The sequence below is a fragment of the Salmo trutta genome, chromosome 12, assembly GCF_901001165.1.
Source record: "Salmo trutta chromosome 12, fSalTru1.1, whole genome shotgun sequence".
Lineage (NCBI taxonomy): Eukaryota > Metazoa > Chordata > Actinopteri > Salmoniformes > Salmonidae > Salmo > Salmo trutta.
The window spans coordinates 24,440,513-24,455,512 of record NC_042968.1 but is presented as its reverse complement, the minus strand read 5'-3'; the positions used below and the strand labels follow the sequence as shown (position 1 = coordinate 24,455,512).

Genomic DNA, 15,000 nt, shown 5'->3' with positions numbered 1-15,000 from the left:
GGTAAGATTGGCCTAAACTTGCGATAAAGGAAAAAATATAAAGACTAATATAAAGACTAGCCTAATTTACAATTACTTAATTTTCAATTTAACTTAACAATCAAAGGAATCACCAAACCAATCACCACGAACTGCATAGATAAAACAGGTACACCGTGTAGGCCTAATGTGTACTACAGCGTGTGGTTACATTAACAAGGCCACTTTAATGCAGCCTGTATTGAACTTCGTTTTGCTGGGTTGATTACGTTTCCCTGGGTAGTAAATAATACCAGTTCATTATTTAAGTGCTTGAATGCTCAAGTCCGTTTCCTGTAATATCACCATGTAGCCATGTCCAATAGTGTTCATGGAAATCTCTATCGCCACATTATTTTAATGAACATTCGTTTTGTAGCATCTAAAAAGCATGTAGGCCTTTACTGTCGTCTGAAAGTGATCTGTAGCAAAAGGCACACGATGGAGGCTGCCTTTGACTAGGCCTTTGCTACGTTTTTGGGAAACGTTTCATAGTAGGCTAATTATGTTTTTAATATTGCGTTTGATACACTTAATTAAACATTAAATTAGACACTCATCCTAATTACAAGTTTGACTCGATTTCAGCCCACTCATGCAATATTTTTACATAAACTATGAGTGTGAGATTGTGCTAAATCTGCTTAATTGATGACATCGCATTTTAATGTAGCCTAATTATGTCCCACTACCCTGTCATCACCACTTCACTTGTAGGTTTTAGGAGGGTGTCAGTCTCGTTTCCAAGCTCATTACCCATGAACTACACCGTGAACATTCAGTGATCAAAGAACCATGTTGTTGCAGATAGCCTACTGCAGAGATATTTTACGCGGAATATTTTTCACCAGAGGGGCTTTACACAGCAACTCCCTGTAATAAGATTGTAGCCTAATAGCCATATGTCCAATGCTAAATACAGTGTCTATAGTAGCCAAGCATGTTCTTCACCAATTCAATTAAAATATTTAATTTGCTGAGCAATATCCCACAAAATTGGAGATTTCAGTGAAAAAAGTAACTCAAAAATGTTTTTTTCCTGCACGTGACAAATAAATGTCCCAAAGTCCCATGAGCTCATTAACATAGTCCTAATCTGTTATTAAAATATTGAAGTAAGTGGCAATAGAAAACACGATGACTCCTACCACTACGTTTTAACATTTCAGTGATGTGCTTGTTGCTGAGTTTGCAATAATCGTTGTAATATAGAAATATCTCCAATTATTATTGGACTAATTTCACTGAAATGATTGGATAATAATTTTGAGCCCATAAGTCTTTAGGCCCACATAGTATGATGTTGTTGAATTAGACGTGATTATATCAGTGTGGTTCATTTATCGACGGGACTCATTCAACCTTTGCAAACGTGTCTAATTGAGGAACTCGTGCTATAGGCTTAAGGTAAATCATTTGCATTAAAGCTTGAACCCGGCGATATTAAATGCTATTAAGAACGTACAATATATCATTCACATCAAATGAATCACATCAAGAGGCGAAGGGTTTGACACGGGGATCAATTATAAGTGCAACGTGATTGATCACCAATCAGTTGATGACATGAGGAAAAATATTCATTTCAAAAAGTCAAAAAAACTTAGATCAACGGGATATAAGTATAAAGTTGTAGATATTCTGAATATAGGCTAACTCATCTTTAACGATAGAAAATATTTTCTGAGTGATATGGTTTCCAGAAAAATAAAATGTAATTCTGCTCAAAACACATTACCCCCCTCCCCTCTGACACAAATGAATAGAAATCCGTGTCACAAATCACACAATACGCATGAAAAATAGATAGGCTATATTGTCCTGTATGTGTCGAGATCCCAGTTGTCTGGAAGAAGTCTCCTCTTGACTAACCATTGCGAATCAACCATAAAATTGCGCTCTCGCTGTTGCCCTTCACTTAGTTATATATTCATACCCTAATTACATTAATGTCATGTGTTAAGTCCCCCCACATATTTAAAAAAAAAAAAACGTTTTTTTCTTCTGAGGAAAGGTCTGACATCACCCATTCATTTTATCAACATAATCACTCCGGAGAGGTCTTGACTTAAAGTCCGCACCGCTCTAGTGTATATCGGGGAGATCTGGGTTGCATCTTCTGAAGAAAGACGCATTTTTGTTACTCCTCTAAAGCTTACGGGGAGTTTTTAGCTTTTGGTCAGCGAGTGGTTCCTGGAAAACATCTGAATCGTTTTATAACCAAACACAGCTGCGGCGCCAGTGTATGTGTGTGTGCGTGACAGTGTGTATGTGTGTGTTCATCCGTATGTGGAAGAGGGAGAGAGAGTGAGGGTATATGTTTGCTTCCCTTTCCAAAACGGAAAGAAGGAAAAAAGTTTGGTCGTCTTTTTCTCCCAGTAACTTTTTTTAGGCATGAACGCCGAGACGTGCGTCTCATACTGCGATATGACATCCATGGATTCATATTATAGCCCCTCTCCACCGCAAGGTAGGGATCATCCGACGAACCCGTTTAGGACATTCCAAGCGAGTGACACCAAATACAGCCCCACTTTCCTGCCAAACAAAGGTCAGGCTTACGGAGAAAAGTCTCGGAGCCCATTCCAACAGGAGTGTCAGTCATTGGATGCCACCGCTGGGGAAGGCACCTTTAACAAATACCACCTCTTCATGCAGAGGTCTTCTTGCAAAACCCCCCCCGACGGAGGCAAACTGCACCAAGAAAGCGGACACAACGGAGCGCTCAATCCCTGCTATGGTGAGTAAAACCACAGTTCTGTTTGGAACGAACGGAGATGTCCCGTGTCCCATATCGTTTACTCTTATGGAAAAAAGATATCAAATGACAACCGAAATTTTGCTTGTGTTCTGTATACACTGCTCGGTGTAAATACCTGTTCACTTGACTGACTATGCCTCCAATTACGAGGGATGTTTTGCGTATTTTCTTCTTAAAGTTGGGAACGTTATGCATGTCTCCACATGACTCGTAAACAGTTTCCTGTACGTTGAGAAATTCCTTCCAATAACCAGAACCGATGATAAAATCAAAGAAATGGGTGAAGTAATCACGTCTGCTATCATTCCGGATGTTAGGATAATATCACTAATCGCATATGAACATTTGTCAATGCATGAGTCTTTACAAACTCAATGTGATGGACTTCACAACTTACTACCAATATTACGGCCACAACTATCCCCTGTAACACAATTACGAAGAGGCATAACCTTCCCGACTATCACGTTTTCCCTTTGGCGATTGGATTAAATTAGGCTATATTTAATGCGATAATCTGCATTACAATCCTTAATATTGAATCTGAATCGGACAATTGAATTAACACGTTTTCAAGCATGAAAAATTACCGAGCGTCGAATTCACTTTAATATGGGAAATAGTTTATCAGCGGACCAATATTATTATCCCTAGTCTCTTTAAATCTATAGGCTACTTACTCAGTATTGTCTCATGAGCAATAAATGTTGGAGGAGTTTGCAAATGTTAAGAATCCATCGATGACATACACACATACCTACACCCACTCACACACACACGTTTCGGCACCTATATAATATCAAGGTAAAGATAATCCGATTCTTGTAGAAAATATTGCCCAAACTGATAGCCTATGGTGAATTGAAGATTGTAACTAAAATATTGCTGATCAAACAGCCTGATTTTCTGAACTGACAAAATAACACTGTAAAGGCCTCTAGCCTACAATAGCCTACGTGCACTCTGCAGAAACGTTGCGTTATCGTGACTTGGGTATTGGTGACCTTATAGATGTTTGTATGACCATACAATAAAATATAACGGATCACAAGTTCTTAAGCAATATTTGTTTATTTTACAATGAAATACAAACTTTAACTTTGCAACTGGAAATCCACAGTTGCGATGCATTAAATGAATATGTAATGTAAAAAATACCGACATGCAATTCTTAATAAGAAATAATACCCTCTACTGATTTATCGAACTATATCTTTATGTTGAAGATATTCTGCAGAGGTCTAACAAAGGGCACATCTTGAGCGCAGGAAAAATCCGCCCATGCTATAAATTTAACACAAATACCGCAAAATCTAGTGCTTTCTCTTACCATCTGCGAGCAACTTGTGGGTGAGATGAAAACCCACGGACATACAGCGGCTTCTCAGATGATGAACTGGAGGGAAGCATCAAATACCGCGGTAAAAGCTTTCTGGAACCTCTCTCAGGAGAGTGGCTACAAGTGCTAAGCATTTTTTAGGAGTTATTACAAATTTCAAACGTGACTCATTTGTTGTTTATGGTTGAGAAGTCAGTGACCAAAGCCAGATGATATTCGATACGTAGGCCATGAATCCTCAAGAAAATGGTTTACTTGAACAAGACTAAAGCAGTGCTAAAATTATAATAGAGGCAAAATATGCCTTAGACTTTCTGCCAAATAATTATGACAGTCTCACGTTTCGAAGTCTCTATAAACCAATTGCTATTAATGTTTGAGTAGTTACCTAATTTCTAAAACATGTTCATTCAATTTGACCCAATTCTGTCTTTGGTTTAGGCTACATTTAGATCAACGATGTCCAACGTTCCTTAATTTAAACGCACATTCTTCAAATGTTTTATCGAACCACATGATAGTTTATTGAACGCTATAGGTAACATTAACTTTAATGTAGCGCAAGAATAAGTAAAAACCACCCATTTCAATAATTCTTAAATAATCATGCTCGAAAATCAACCAAGCGCTCTGTGAGGGAAACTTAAGTATTTTTCCATCCATCTGTGTAATTTAGAACATTTAAATGTATACCCATTACATCTGACTTATAACAAAACAATAACATCCGTTTTCCGTTTTTCCGGATCAATAAATAGAAAAACAAAACCGACACTAAAGATGCATGCACAGTGAACGTATGGACACTGGACAGTGCTGCTAACACAAACAACATCCAAATGAAAAGCAAATGCCAGATTACTGAAATTATAGAATTAAATTAGAATAGTTAACCATTTTCATCAATATACCAACTTTCGATTAAACGAAAGTACAGGCTTCACCAAACCTGTTAATGATTCACTATTACAGATATTCTAATGAATATCTAGTGAAAACGACAGGAGTCCTGTCCTTCGTGAAAATGAGAAAATGGGGACACAACCAAAGAGGATATAACGAGTTGAGATGTCAATATGAAAGCGAAAGCACTGAATCACTGCTGTCAAAGAGAAGACATTGATCAAGTGTCTGGTCTAGCGGGCCAACGTGAGAAAAAGTGCACATGAAGAAACTTTAGTTAAACTTTGCCATGCTGTTCTTACTGTTGGCTAATGGCTACCATGATGAGGGTCAGGATGATATTAATGAGGATAAAGATGATATTATTGTTGATGACTAGACTATCATCATCATCATCATCATCATCATCATAACAGTAATAATATTATTATTATTACATAATTAAGTATTTACAGCTGAGTTACGGAGGAGGGCTGGGCACTGAAAACATGCCACTAACCTGCCAGACTAGGATTTCTGTAAACCCTAATGAAAGCACATAAACCAATCAGTCTTTTCCTCGCTACATAATTAGTTGAAACGGGTGACGTAACATAGCGTAGCCATCAATATAAGATTTAATGATGGTCTGCTGTGCAGATGTTATCGAATCTCTTTGGTTTAATCAAATAACTTTAGACAACAACACACGAACACCAGACACTTGCTTTGTCAAGAGTATGAGACTGATCGATCACTGCTGGGAATCTATGGGAATACTACTACTACTGATAATAATAATAATAATAATAATAATAACAATAATATTAATAATAGCTAAACAATAGTTAACCATATGAGCATATTATGATAAATCAGAAGTCATTTACCGTATGCACATCTTAATTATTCAAAAAGCGACAAGTTGCCTATTTGTAGTCATTATATAGCTTCCAATATTTAGATAATTCTGAACAAGAAAATATTCACCTGAAATAAATTAGTAAATACGCTGATCCAAACCTGAACCCAAACGTGGTATGCCTATAACCGTAAGCCTACAAGTTATTCAAATTAAACATAATATTCCGTTTTTCATATATTTAATTTCCAATCCTGTGTTATGGCCTTGCTTAACATTTGGTACGTAATGACTCACAGGAGAGGCGTGCGTAATATAGCGCTGAAAAGAGCAGGCCTGCACATAAATTGTAAAGAATTACGAATATGCTCGGCATATACAAAGTCAACTAATGAAAACGTATAGACACGGACTGAAATTTGAATGATCGATGTGAAAGTGCGTTTGAATCACATAGGCCTATACTAAAAAACCAAACACATTGATTGTCACGCTTTCTTATCAACTCGGGGTCATATTTGTAATGGAATGCGTTTGTGTCCGGGGAAGAGTTTTGATGTTTTATAAACCTACGAGATCACATAGTCAATCACGAGATCTTATTTAGGGTCACGTTTTAAAGACCCTAAACCTGGTATAGGAAGCCTTATTAGTTTCGACCACAGGTATATGTCATGGCAGGAAATTCAACGGGGACTTCGTGAGTTATTACTTCAATCAGGCTTAAGCAGCTAGGCTGAAATTCCTGGAGTCACAGTCTTTACAATATTTCCCATTAGACACCGCGGGGACCTTTGAACATAATACCAGCGCTGTTTTCGGGAGATTTCAAGTGAGTTTGTTTCTTTTTGCGTTCAGCTGAACTTGCCGGTGGCCTGTAGTCTACACAACGTCGCACACTCGGTAGATGTAAAGAAAATGATTTCTGCAGTTAATCTCAAACAAAAAGCTATAAATAATACTTAGCCTAATGATGCCGTCCTAATATATCTTATTAAAGCAATAAGTGAGCCACTAAAAAAGAAAGTTTACACTGAAGGACATATCTAATATTTTACAACAGATGACACATTGGAATTCAACAATGTAAGACTATTTACTTTCCATGATAAGACCACTCAAAATTGTTATATGACCTGTCAAAACAAAGGGCCCAGTAAAATGTGATGTTCTATGGCAGGGTTTCCCAAACTTGGTCCTAGGCCCCCCTCTGGGAGCCCGTATTGTTTTTGTCCTATCACTACACAGTTGATTCAAATAACCAAGTCATCATAAAGCTTTGGTTATTTGAATCAGCTGTGTAGTGATAGGACAAAAAACCAAAACGTGCTCCCAGGGGAGGCCCAGGACCAAGTTTGGGAAACCCTGTTCTATGGTATCACAGAAGGACCCTGGCTGGGTAGACCATGCACGTTTTTACAGTGGCCGTGACCGTTGCAGCAGCCTTGCCTGACCACAGGTATGACTGACTCCTCAGATAGAGCGAGCGTTAAAGAGCAGGCAGGAAAGTCTCAGCACTACAGGAGACCTCCACCATTAATGTGACTCAGATGTACATCAGCACTTCCCCCAGTTATTTTCATACTTTCAAAGGCCAGCCCCCAGTAAGCACAGGCAGTCCTTGCGTGTCCAAGAGGTGACTGGATTGTGTAACCTTGCTAAGTGCCGCACACAAATACAAATACAAACACAAATACACAACATGTCACCAATACAATATCTGGTTATGGGGTGGGTTGCAAGTGATTGAAAGGATCAGGGAATGATTTTGTGGACGTTAACATTCTGTACTGTGCTTGCACATCTTTACGTACTGTAAGAGGAAGGAAACAAATACTTTGTACCTGCAACTAAGAAATGAGGCAAAGTGAAATGTAATGTTTCGACAACCAAATTGTAAATGACAGCTTGAACCCTTTAGATTTTCCTACAGGTTTCCTATTCCACCATTGAATTATAGTAAAAACTGTTGCTCCAAAACAGTATAGGCTAACACATGGCATGGTTTCAACCATTCCTCCATTCAAACCTCTTAAGATGAAACGATGGGACACTTTCTATGGCCCATCAGTCCAGTTACATTGAGGTTCACTCAGATCCAGCAGCTCCGGACCAATAGTATGCTACTTCAGGGACAACATATACAAGGTCTGTGCATTAGCAGTAGGGGAGAGCAGTCCCTTTCCTAGCCGGGTCTACATGCAATGATACAAGCCTGTAACTCCACTGGACTCCAGGCTCCATAAACCACTCTTCTCCTCCAGGTAGTAGGATATTTAGGGCCTGGCTCTAAACATCTCAGTGAGAGTGGACAAAATTCAACCTGATAAAATCTGACAACAACAGGTGGCCTTTAAATTGGGGGATTGTGTTTTTTTACATTAAAATATATAGTAGAATAGAATAAGATGGAATAATAGATTGTTTCTTGACTTGGTTTGACACACACAAACAATGCACATTGTCAGAGATAGCTATCCTTGGCTTCTCTACAGTGTCAAGAGGGGTCAGAATACCCACTGAGAATGTAGCCTCCAAACTAGGAACATCAATCTCTTTATATGTTTCTTGAAGTAACAGGAGTTTTCCTCTTATGGTGCTTGACCGTCTTCCCCGAGGACAGGATACAGAGACCTTTAACTCTGGTTTCCTGCCCTTTTTAGAAGAGCCGTACTCCAAAGTTCTTCAGAGAGAATTGATCTAAAACCCAAAAGAATCCAAACAGAAACGTACATTATGTTTTCGCAACATTTGTAGTCAAGATCACAATTTACTTCAAATTTCCAAGAGCTTTTCCAATGAACTATTGGTGAGCTATAGACGGAGAGAGGAAGGTTCTTTGTTGTAACATTACAAGCATTTGGTATATAGTTGTGGTTAAAATATCATGTTTTCACTCAAAGAGAGGGAGGATATCGGAGGTGTGAATAAACTGTCCTGTGAGATCCTTTCAATCTAGACTGAAGCCACCAACACCCCATCTGCTGCCCTTTCTCTCTCTACCGTCTTTAGTACAGCACAACCATTTGAGCCTTTCTTTCTGTCCGTCTGTGCTGATTGATATGAGCAGCGGGTGATAGAAACCAGCCATGGAAGTGCTGCGAAGCCTGGAGAACCAGGACACACTTCAGCAGGTTGCTGACATGACTAGAGGTGACAAGGACCTAGGATCATTTTACCAGTTAACTTGTATTTTGGCACAGCAATTTACATTAAGCTCCACTGCCGGCCGGAGTGCGACAGGGCTACATTGAACCTCGTACTCCAGGCCTTCTCTCAGTCCGGCAGTCAGATCCTCTGCTGTGTAACTAAACCCTCCATAGTTGAGGCCCTCAGAGGATGCTTACTGATCAGGCGTCCAGCACAAAGAATATCCCACAAGATTAGTCTGTAATATCACCTACTGCGTATACATTTTCTCAGACATTATAGTACAGTAAAAAGTTAGCAAGTTAGCACTGGACAGTGGCACCCATCACAAAAACTGAAATTATAAGCATGTTGCTTTTTTCTATAAACTACCCATTGAATCACATTATTTCACATGGTGTTTCCTAATGACAGAGTACTATGTAAGTTCACATGGGAGCTGATTATTTAACAAGCAGAGGATAATTTTTGTTTAGTTACAAGTGATTAACAATTTGGACCACCAAGGACAATCTAGTGCTCTTTCCACATTGTATTTACTTCAGTATAACAATGCTATTGTCAGAAGTGGAATCCACATTATGATAAGAGGACAGTGACCAACCTGTCTTTTATTATGGCATTCCCATGCACTCATAAAATGTATGTTTGCTTCATTGTGGTTTTTAACATCACCCGAGAGATTCAGACCTCACTGGGAAAGGAGGGAACATAACGTCAACTGTTAGATAAACTGAGAGGATCTCACATTAAGAAGCCTTCCCTTCTCAGGGGGTCTCCCTCTGCACTGATTCAAATAACCTCAAATCTGTTGGAACATGAAGTCTTTCTTTCTTTTAGTCATTTCAGCACAGTACTGGTTAAAACCACAGCATACGCAGTCAAATATTATTTTGTATGAACTTTGCATTACACTGGGTATTATATCTCCAACACAACATACAGTGTTGTTACAGTTATTACTGTGTATTTACATGCGTATAAGAGCAGGGGAAAGTGTTTCCAGATATGCTAATAAGTTGGTTTCAGAAAGACAAATAGAGCTTTGTTCCTTCATCTTATGTGTAATTGTCTAACACTGTCTTGTTTTAGAGCAGCCAAACTGTGGAAAAGGCACTGAGTAGACACTAGCCCAGTCTCAGGCTAGTGGAGATCCTGCCATGCTCTAGGGCCTGAGAGAGACTCTCAGACAGATAAAGAACATTGAAGAGAGAGGGGTGATTTATCAGTGTCTCAGGCTTTATGGATACGCTCCCATAGCAGTTGTTTTTTGGCGCAGCGTGCGCACTTCACAGCAGCCTGACGGGATGAATCATCCCTCTCAGTATTTGACTTCAAAGTGGACGCTTACCTATCAGATGCTCCCAAACTACTGTAGCTATAAGCTAGTCAGAGAGGTACTTATGGAACTTTCTCATCCGTTAGCTGAGGTTTTGTTTATGGCGTCAGGCATATGAGAGGGAAGCAGGGATATGAGAAAGGCATGGGCCTAGTGAGCACCAGCTTAGGCTAACCTTGAACTGTTTCAATGACTGCAATTGACACCATAGCCTGCTCATACTGCGGTGCTATTCGTAGTGGTGTCATGGTGCTCCTGACCAGGAACAAGATCGTTTAAGAAGGACTGGTTTATAAGAACTGCTGAGACTCGACTCCATCTGCCTTTGGGTAGGCGATTAGCTCTGGTTTTGCTAATGGCCGTGTAGGCAGAGGGCTTGCTAATAAGGCTCTCCCCATTCTAATGTCTTGTGGTGACACACTCACAGGTTGCAGTAAAATGGATCAATGTCTCTCACATCCCTTTTCATTCGTCATGACGTAGGCATAAGAAAGTTTACATCTCAACACACCAGTCAGTCTCTGCATCCACTACCTGTGTTAGTTAGTGTGTCTGTCTTTATGCAACAGCCTCACAGCCAGTGGAACGGGCAGGAAGAGAGGAATTCACAGAGTTGGCGGGACTTCAGAGCACAAAGCTTCCCATTACGATTCAATCCATATTTTAAGAAGGGAAAACAAACCAAATTAGAGTTACAAATAAATGCTTAGCAGAGAAAACAGCTTATACAAATTTCCTCTTCTCCCTGGGTCCAGTCAAAACAGGGATCTATCAAGCCTAGACTACACACACTTCCTCTTTTATTTATGTTTTCTAATATTTAGGGATATTTCTTCGGGTTTGGGAATATTTTGCCATTAATCGTTCTCAGTCACCGCAGGGTGTCTAATTTATAGTGTTTCTTTTAAATGCTGTGAGCTGACCCTAGCCATCATTTTCAATAAAGAGGCTGGGGAGGCGCCCTGTCGCTTTACTGCCAGTTAAATTACACTTTGATGTGCCCCTCTCGTTTTCGACAGCGACTTAACGTCTGTCCCCGGTGAAGGTCTGACCCTTGCTAACTTTAAGGGGTCCAGCACGGATATCCAAGGGTAAGAACTATAGTCATTTACCCCTCATAGCATAGCTGCTATGATGATCATATCTATTACTCTAACGTAACCATATTTTTCTTATTTTGACATTTTCTGTGCACACAACTTTTTAAAATACTTAGAGTGCAAAATATAAATTACATTTGAAGACATTTTTTTTGTGGGGAAATGTAGACGCTATTAAAAGGGGTTTACAAGACCCTGTGTTGCTCTGCAGGCAGGTGTGAATACTGTTAGGGTTAAACTGCCAATTAGTTCTCTGGTTTAACCTCACCCCTCGTCTCTCTCACCCACTGATGAACTCTGCTTTCAGACCCTCTTGGTTTCAACTTGGTCAGACCTGGACTGATTTAGTAGAGTATTCTGTTTCCTTGACATTGTAAAGAATAATATGACGATTTCAGTTCTGAACTACCTTGTACTTGGACACAGCCACAGTTCTGTATCACATCTCATTATTTCTTACTTTAAACAAACATACAAATAGCATAAAACAGCAGTTATAATACTGGAAAGGAACATGGAAGCTATTTCAATTTTAGATCACAGCAGTTGTACAGTCACTGCAGACTTGGTATGTCAGATCCCTAACAGGGTTGGGGCAGACAAAGAACAATGGGCTCCAGACGTGCCTCTCTCCGTCAGAGAGCTGTAATTGGAACTGATGTGGAATCTTGGATCCAAAGTAAAAAATAAAAAATCAGTGAACACTGTTGTAGAGCAGATTCCTCTAAATGAGAAACACGCATTCTATGAGGTTTTAGCAGAAGGGACTGAGGAGTTTATTGTCTACTTGCTTCCAAGTGTTGTATCAGGGATGCTGAGATCTAGATCTGTATAACAGGTGAAAGGTGAAAATGAGAGGGGGGTTAACTGTAACCACTGATAAATTACAGCAGCATGTCAGAACATATCCTGGCTTAGAGACAGAAGTGTCTTTGCTTTATATAGTATATAACATATCATACTTTCACTAAGCCCAAATATGATTGTTAATCCGATCAGCTAAGGTGAAAGTGTCTGAGTATCAGTTATCTTCAGGAAAATCCACCATGATGCTAAATGGAAATGTCTGCCTCCCCAATCAGTGATCATGAAATGTAGAGAGGAATGCCACTCTGACATTGCTCATCCTAATATTCATACATTCCTTAATTCCATTATTTTACTTTAGGTTGTGTGTATTGTGTGTATTGTGAATTGTTGGAGCTAGAAACACAAGCATTTCGCTACATCCGCAATAACATCTGCTAAACATGTGTATGTGACAAATACAATTTGATTTGATTTGATGATACTGTATTTCTGAAATACTTTAATGATGACTACTTTTAGTGATGGCTGATAAGCTCTTTACCTCCATAGGAGAGTTGGAGAAAATATTGCCTCTGCGATTTCAGAAGGACCTCTCCATGCCAATTACTCTCAGTGGGCTTCTTGCTACAGGCATATCTCCTTCTATCCATCTTTTACTAACCCAACTCTGTTAACAGGAAGAAACAATTCAACATTAGCCTTTAATGGCTATGTTCACTCAGGGCTCCCTCAACTGCATGGGATCCTGACTGACATTATTTGCAGTAAGACTTTCTCATGTTCCTCATCCATATGGCCCAGCCCCTGGAAGGGCCCACTGCTGTTCACTTTGGGCAGTGGAGAATGCCTTGCCTCGCAGCCACGGCCCAGCGCACGGATAACAAGCGGGAGATTGTCACAGTACCCTGCCCCTGCCAAAAACCATCAATGACACAGGGCATAAACAAGAGTCTTTGATCAGCTGCAGAGAGCCCTTGATTTCAAACAGCCTGACAGCCTTGCCTTGTTGGGACCATCAGTGCAGGGCATATGATGAGGGAATAACTAGAAATGATTACGTTTTGGTAAATGCATTGAGCTCGCTCGTCTCAGGCTTAACAGGATGTGTCAGTCCTGGGCAGGCAGCAGGCAATGTGGGAGCCATTATACCCCTGGCCAGGGCTCGGGCCCCGGTCGATGCTGCCTGCCTGCCTGACAGGCCACAGTGACCAGGGTGCTTGGCAGCAGCCCGGGGAAGGCAAACTGACACAGCCAGAGAGAGTGAGCATGCTGCTGAGACGGCTCAAATCAGACCCTCACAATTATTTACCAACACCAGACGTAATCTTTTTCCTCATATCCAACTCTGAGGGAAAAGCTCTAACTAACAGTATGACAATAACAGACAGAATGGGAGTTGGAGGTTTTGAGAATCAGATGGGTGAAACATAACAGTGCAACAGTGATTGGTATAAGTGAACAACTAAATTACGATGTTATGGTAGGAAGTGGAGCTTTCCCTAAGTGTGGCCCCTGCAGTAAACAAATCCTACAGCACAAGGCTTATATTTCTCATGGTGTCATTGACTGTTATGCGGCTCCCTTTACCCAAGTCCTTGAAAGGTGTGTAGGGCGGGGGACCGGGGGTGTGTGTATCCTCAGATGAGCTATCAGGTCCCCTCACCTTGCAGCACATTACCCAACAAGGCTCTGTGTGGAGGGCCGGAGGGCATGCTGCCCTGCTGTGTTGAAAGCAGTACGCACACCAGAAGCTCACATGCACACCTACACCCCCTGGCTCTAACTTGACAAGGCTTTACCCCAGCCTCAGATAAGAAATGAGCACATCCCAACTCTGGGCTCCCTAAAATAATTCCCTGTCTCTTAGAGCTAAGCTAAACAGAGGGGAGCGTAGTGCCTGGACTCACCACTAGACCTAGCCAGAGGGGACGTCACCAAGCAGAGGGGTTGAGAAGCAGATGTGAGGTTTGGCTTGGAAACCAAACCATATTCTATACCCCCTTGAACAGCCTAGAGCCCAAGGGGGAGGGTTTGCAGTTCATATGAGTGAGTATGACAACACATTGCCTTCCCAGGACCCCAAACAGACCCCTCAATAGAAGCCGTAACGGAGAGAGTTTAATGATCCACTGGCAGGGAGGGCAGGGAGGGCAGTAAGGGCACAGAGGATTGGCAGTGGAATAATGAACGAACGGCACACTGGCACAGACAGCATCATGGGAATTTATGATCAGTAGGCTGACTGAGGTTTCACGGCTAGGCTGCTGTGTGTGTTTCCCCTCGCTACAAATTACTGTCCAGCAAATTGCCACTGACACTCTTGTTGCCGGGTTAGTTTGGTCGTGTTACTAAGTGAGCTTCAGCTTGCAGCCGCACCACAGACCACGCCCGGCCCACGTGTCTGTGTTAAAGACCTGAGTTCCCCCAGCGTAAGACCTGACTCCAACCCCAACCAGAGAGAGAGAGAGAGAGAGAGAGAGACGTGAAAACCTGTAATTTTCTATTATTCTGCAATTACTGCCTGACAGGGTGTCTGTTTCCATGATTTATGAGCAGCAGTATGGAGGGAGTGTTCTGGGAGTCACACAGCTTACACATACACTCCTAACCACACCATGAACCAGAGTCCAGACCTGGAACCAGCTGGCCATGGAGCTTTCAAAGAACAACGTGCTGCAAGAGTCATTTGGTCCTCGTGCTAGTGCTATATAATACTGTAAACACAGTCTAAATGAGTTT

At 40.9% G+C, this 15,000-nt stretch overlaps 1 protein-coding gene across 1 annotated transcript in view; it reads left to right on the top strand.

Moving 5' to 3' along the window:
• The first annotated feature begins 2,077 nt into the window (after positions 1 to 2,077).
• Positions 2,078 to 15,000, top strand: part of LOC115203229 (homeobox protein aristaless-like 4) — a 31,799-nt gene continuing 18,876 nt past the window's right edge. Inside the window, exon 1 of the mRNA XM_029767703.1 lies at positions 2,078 to 2,758. Within this exon, the coding sequence (XP_029623563.1) occupies positions 2,413 to 2,758 (346 nt within the window). The 5' untranslated portion in view covers positions 2,078 to 2,412. The remainder of the gene's footprint in view (positions 2,759 to 15,000) is intronic.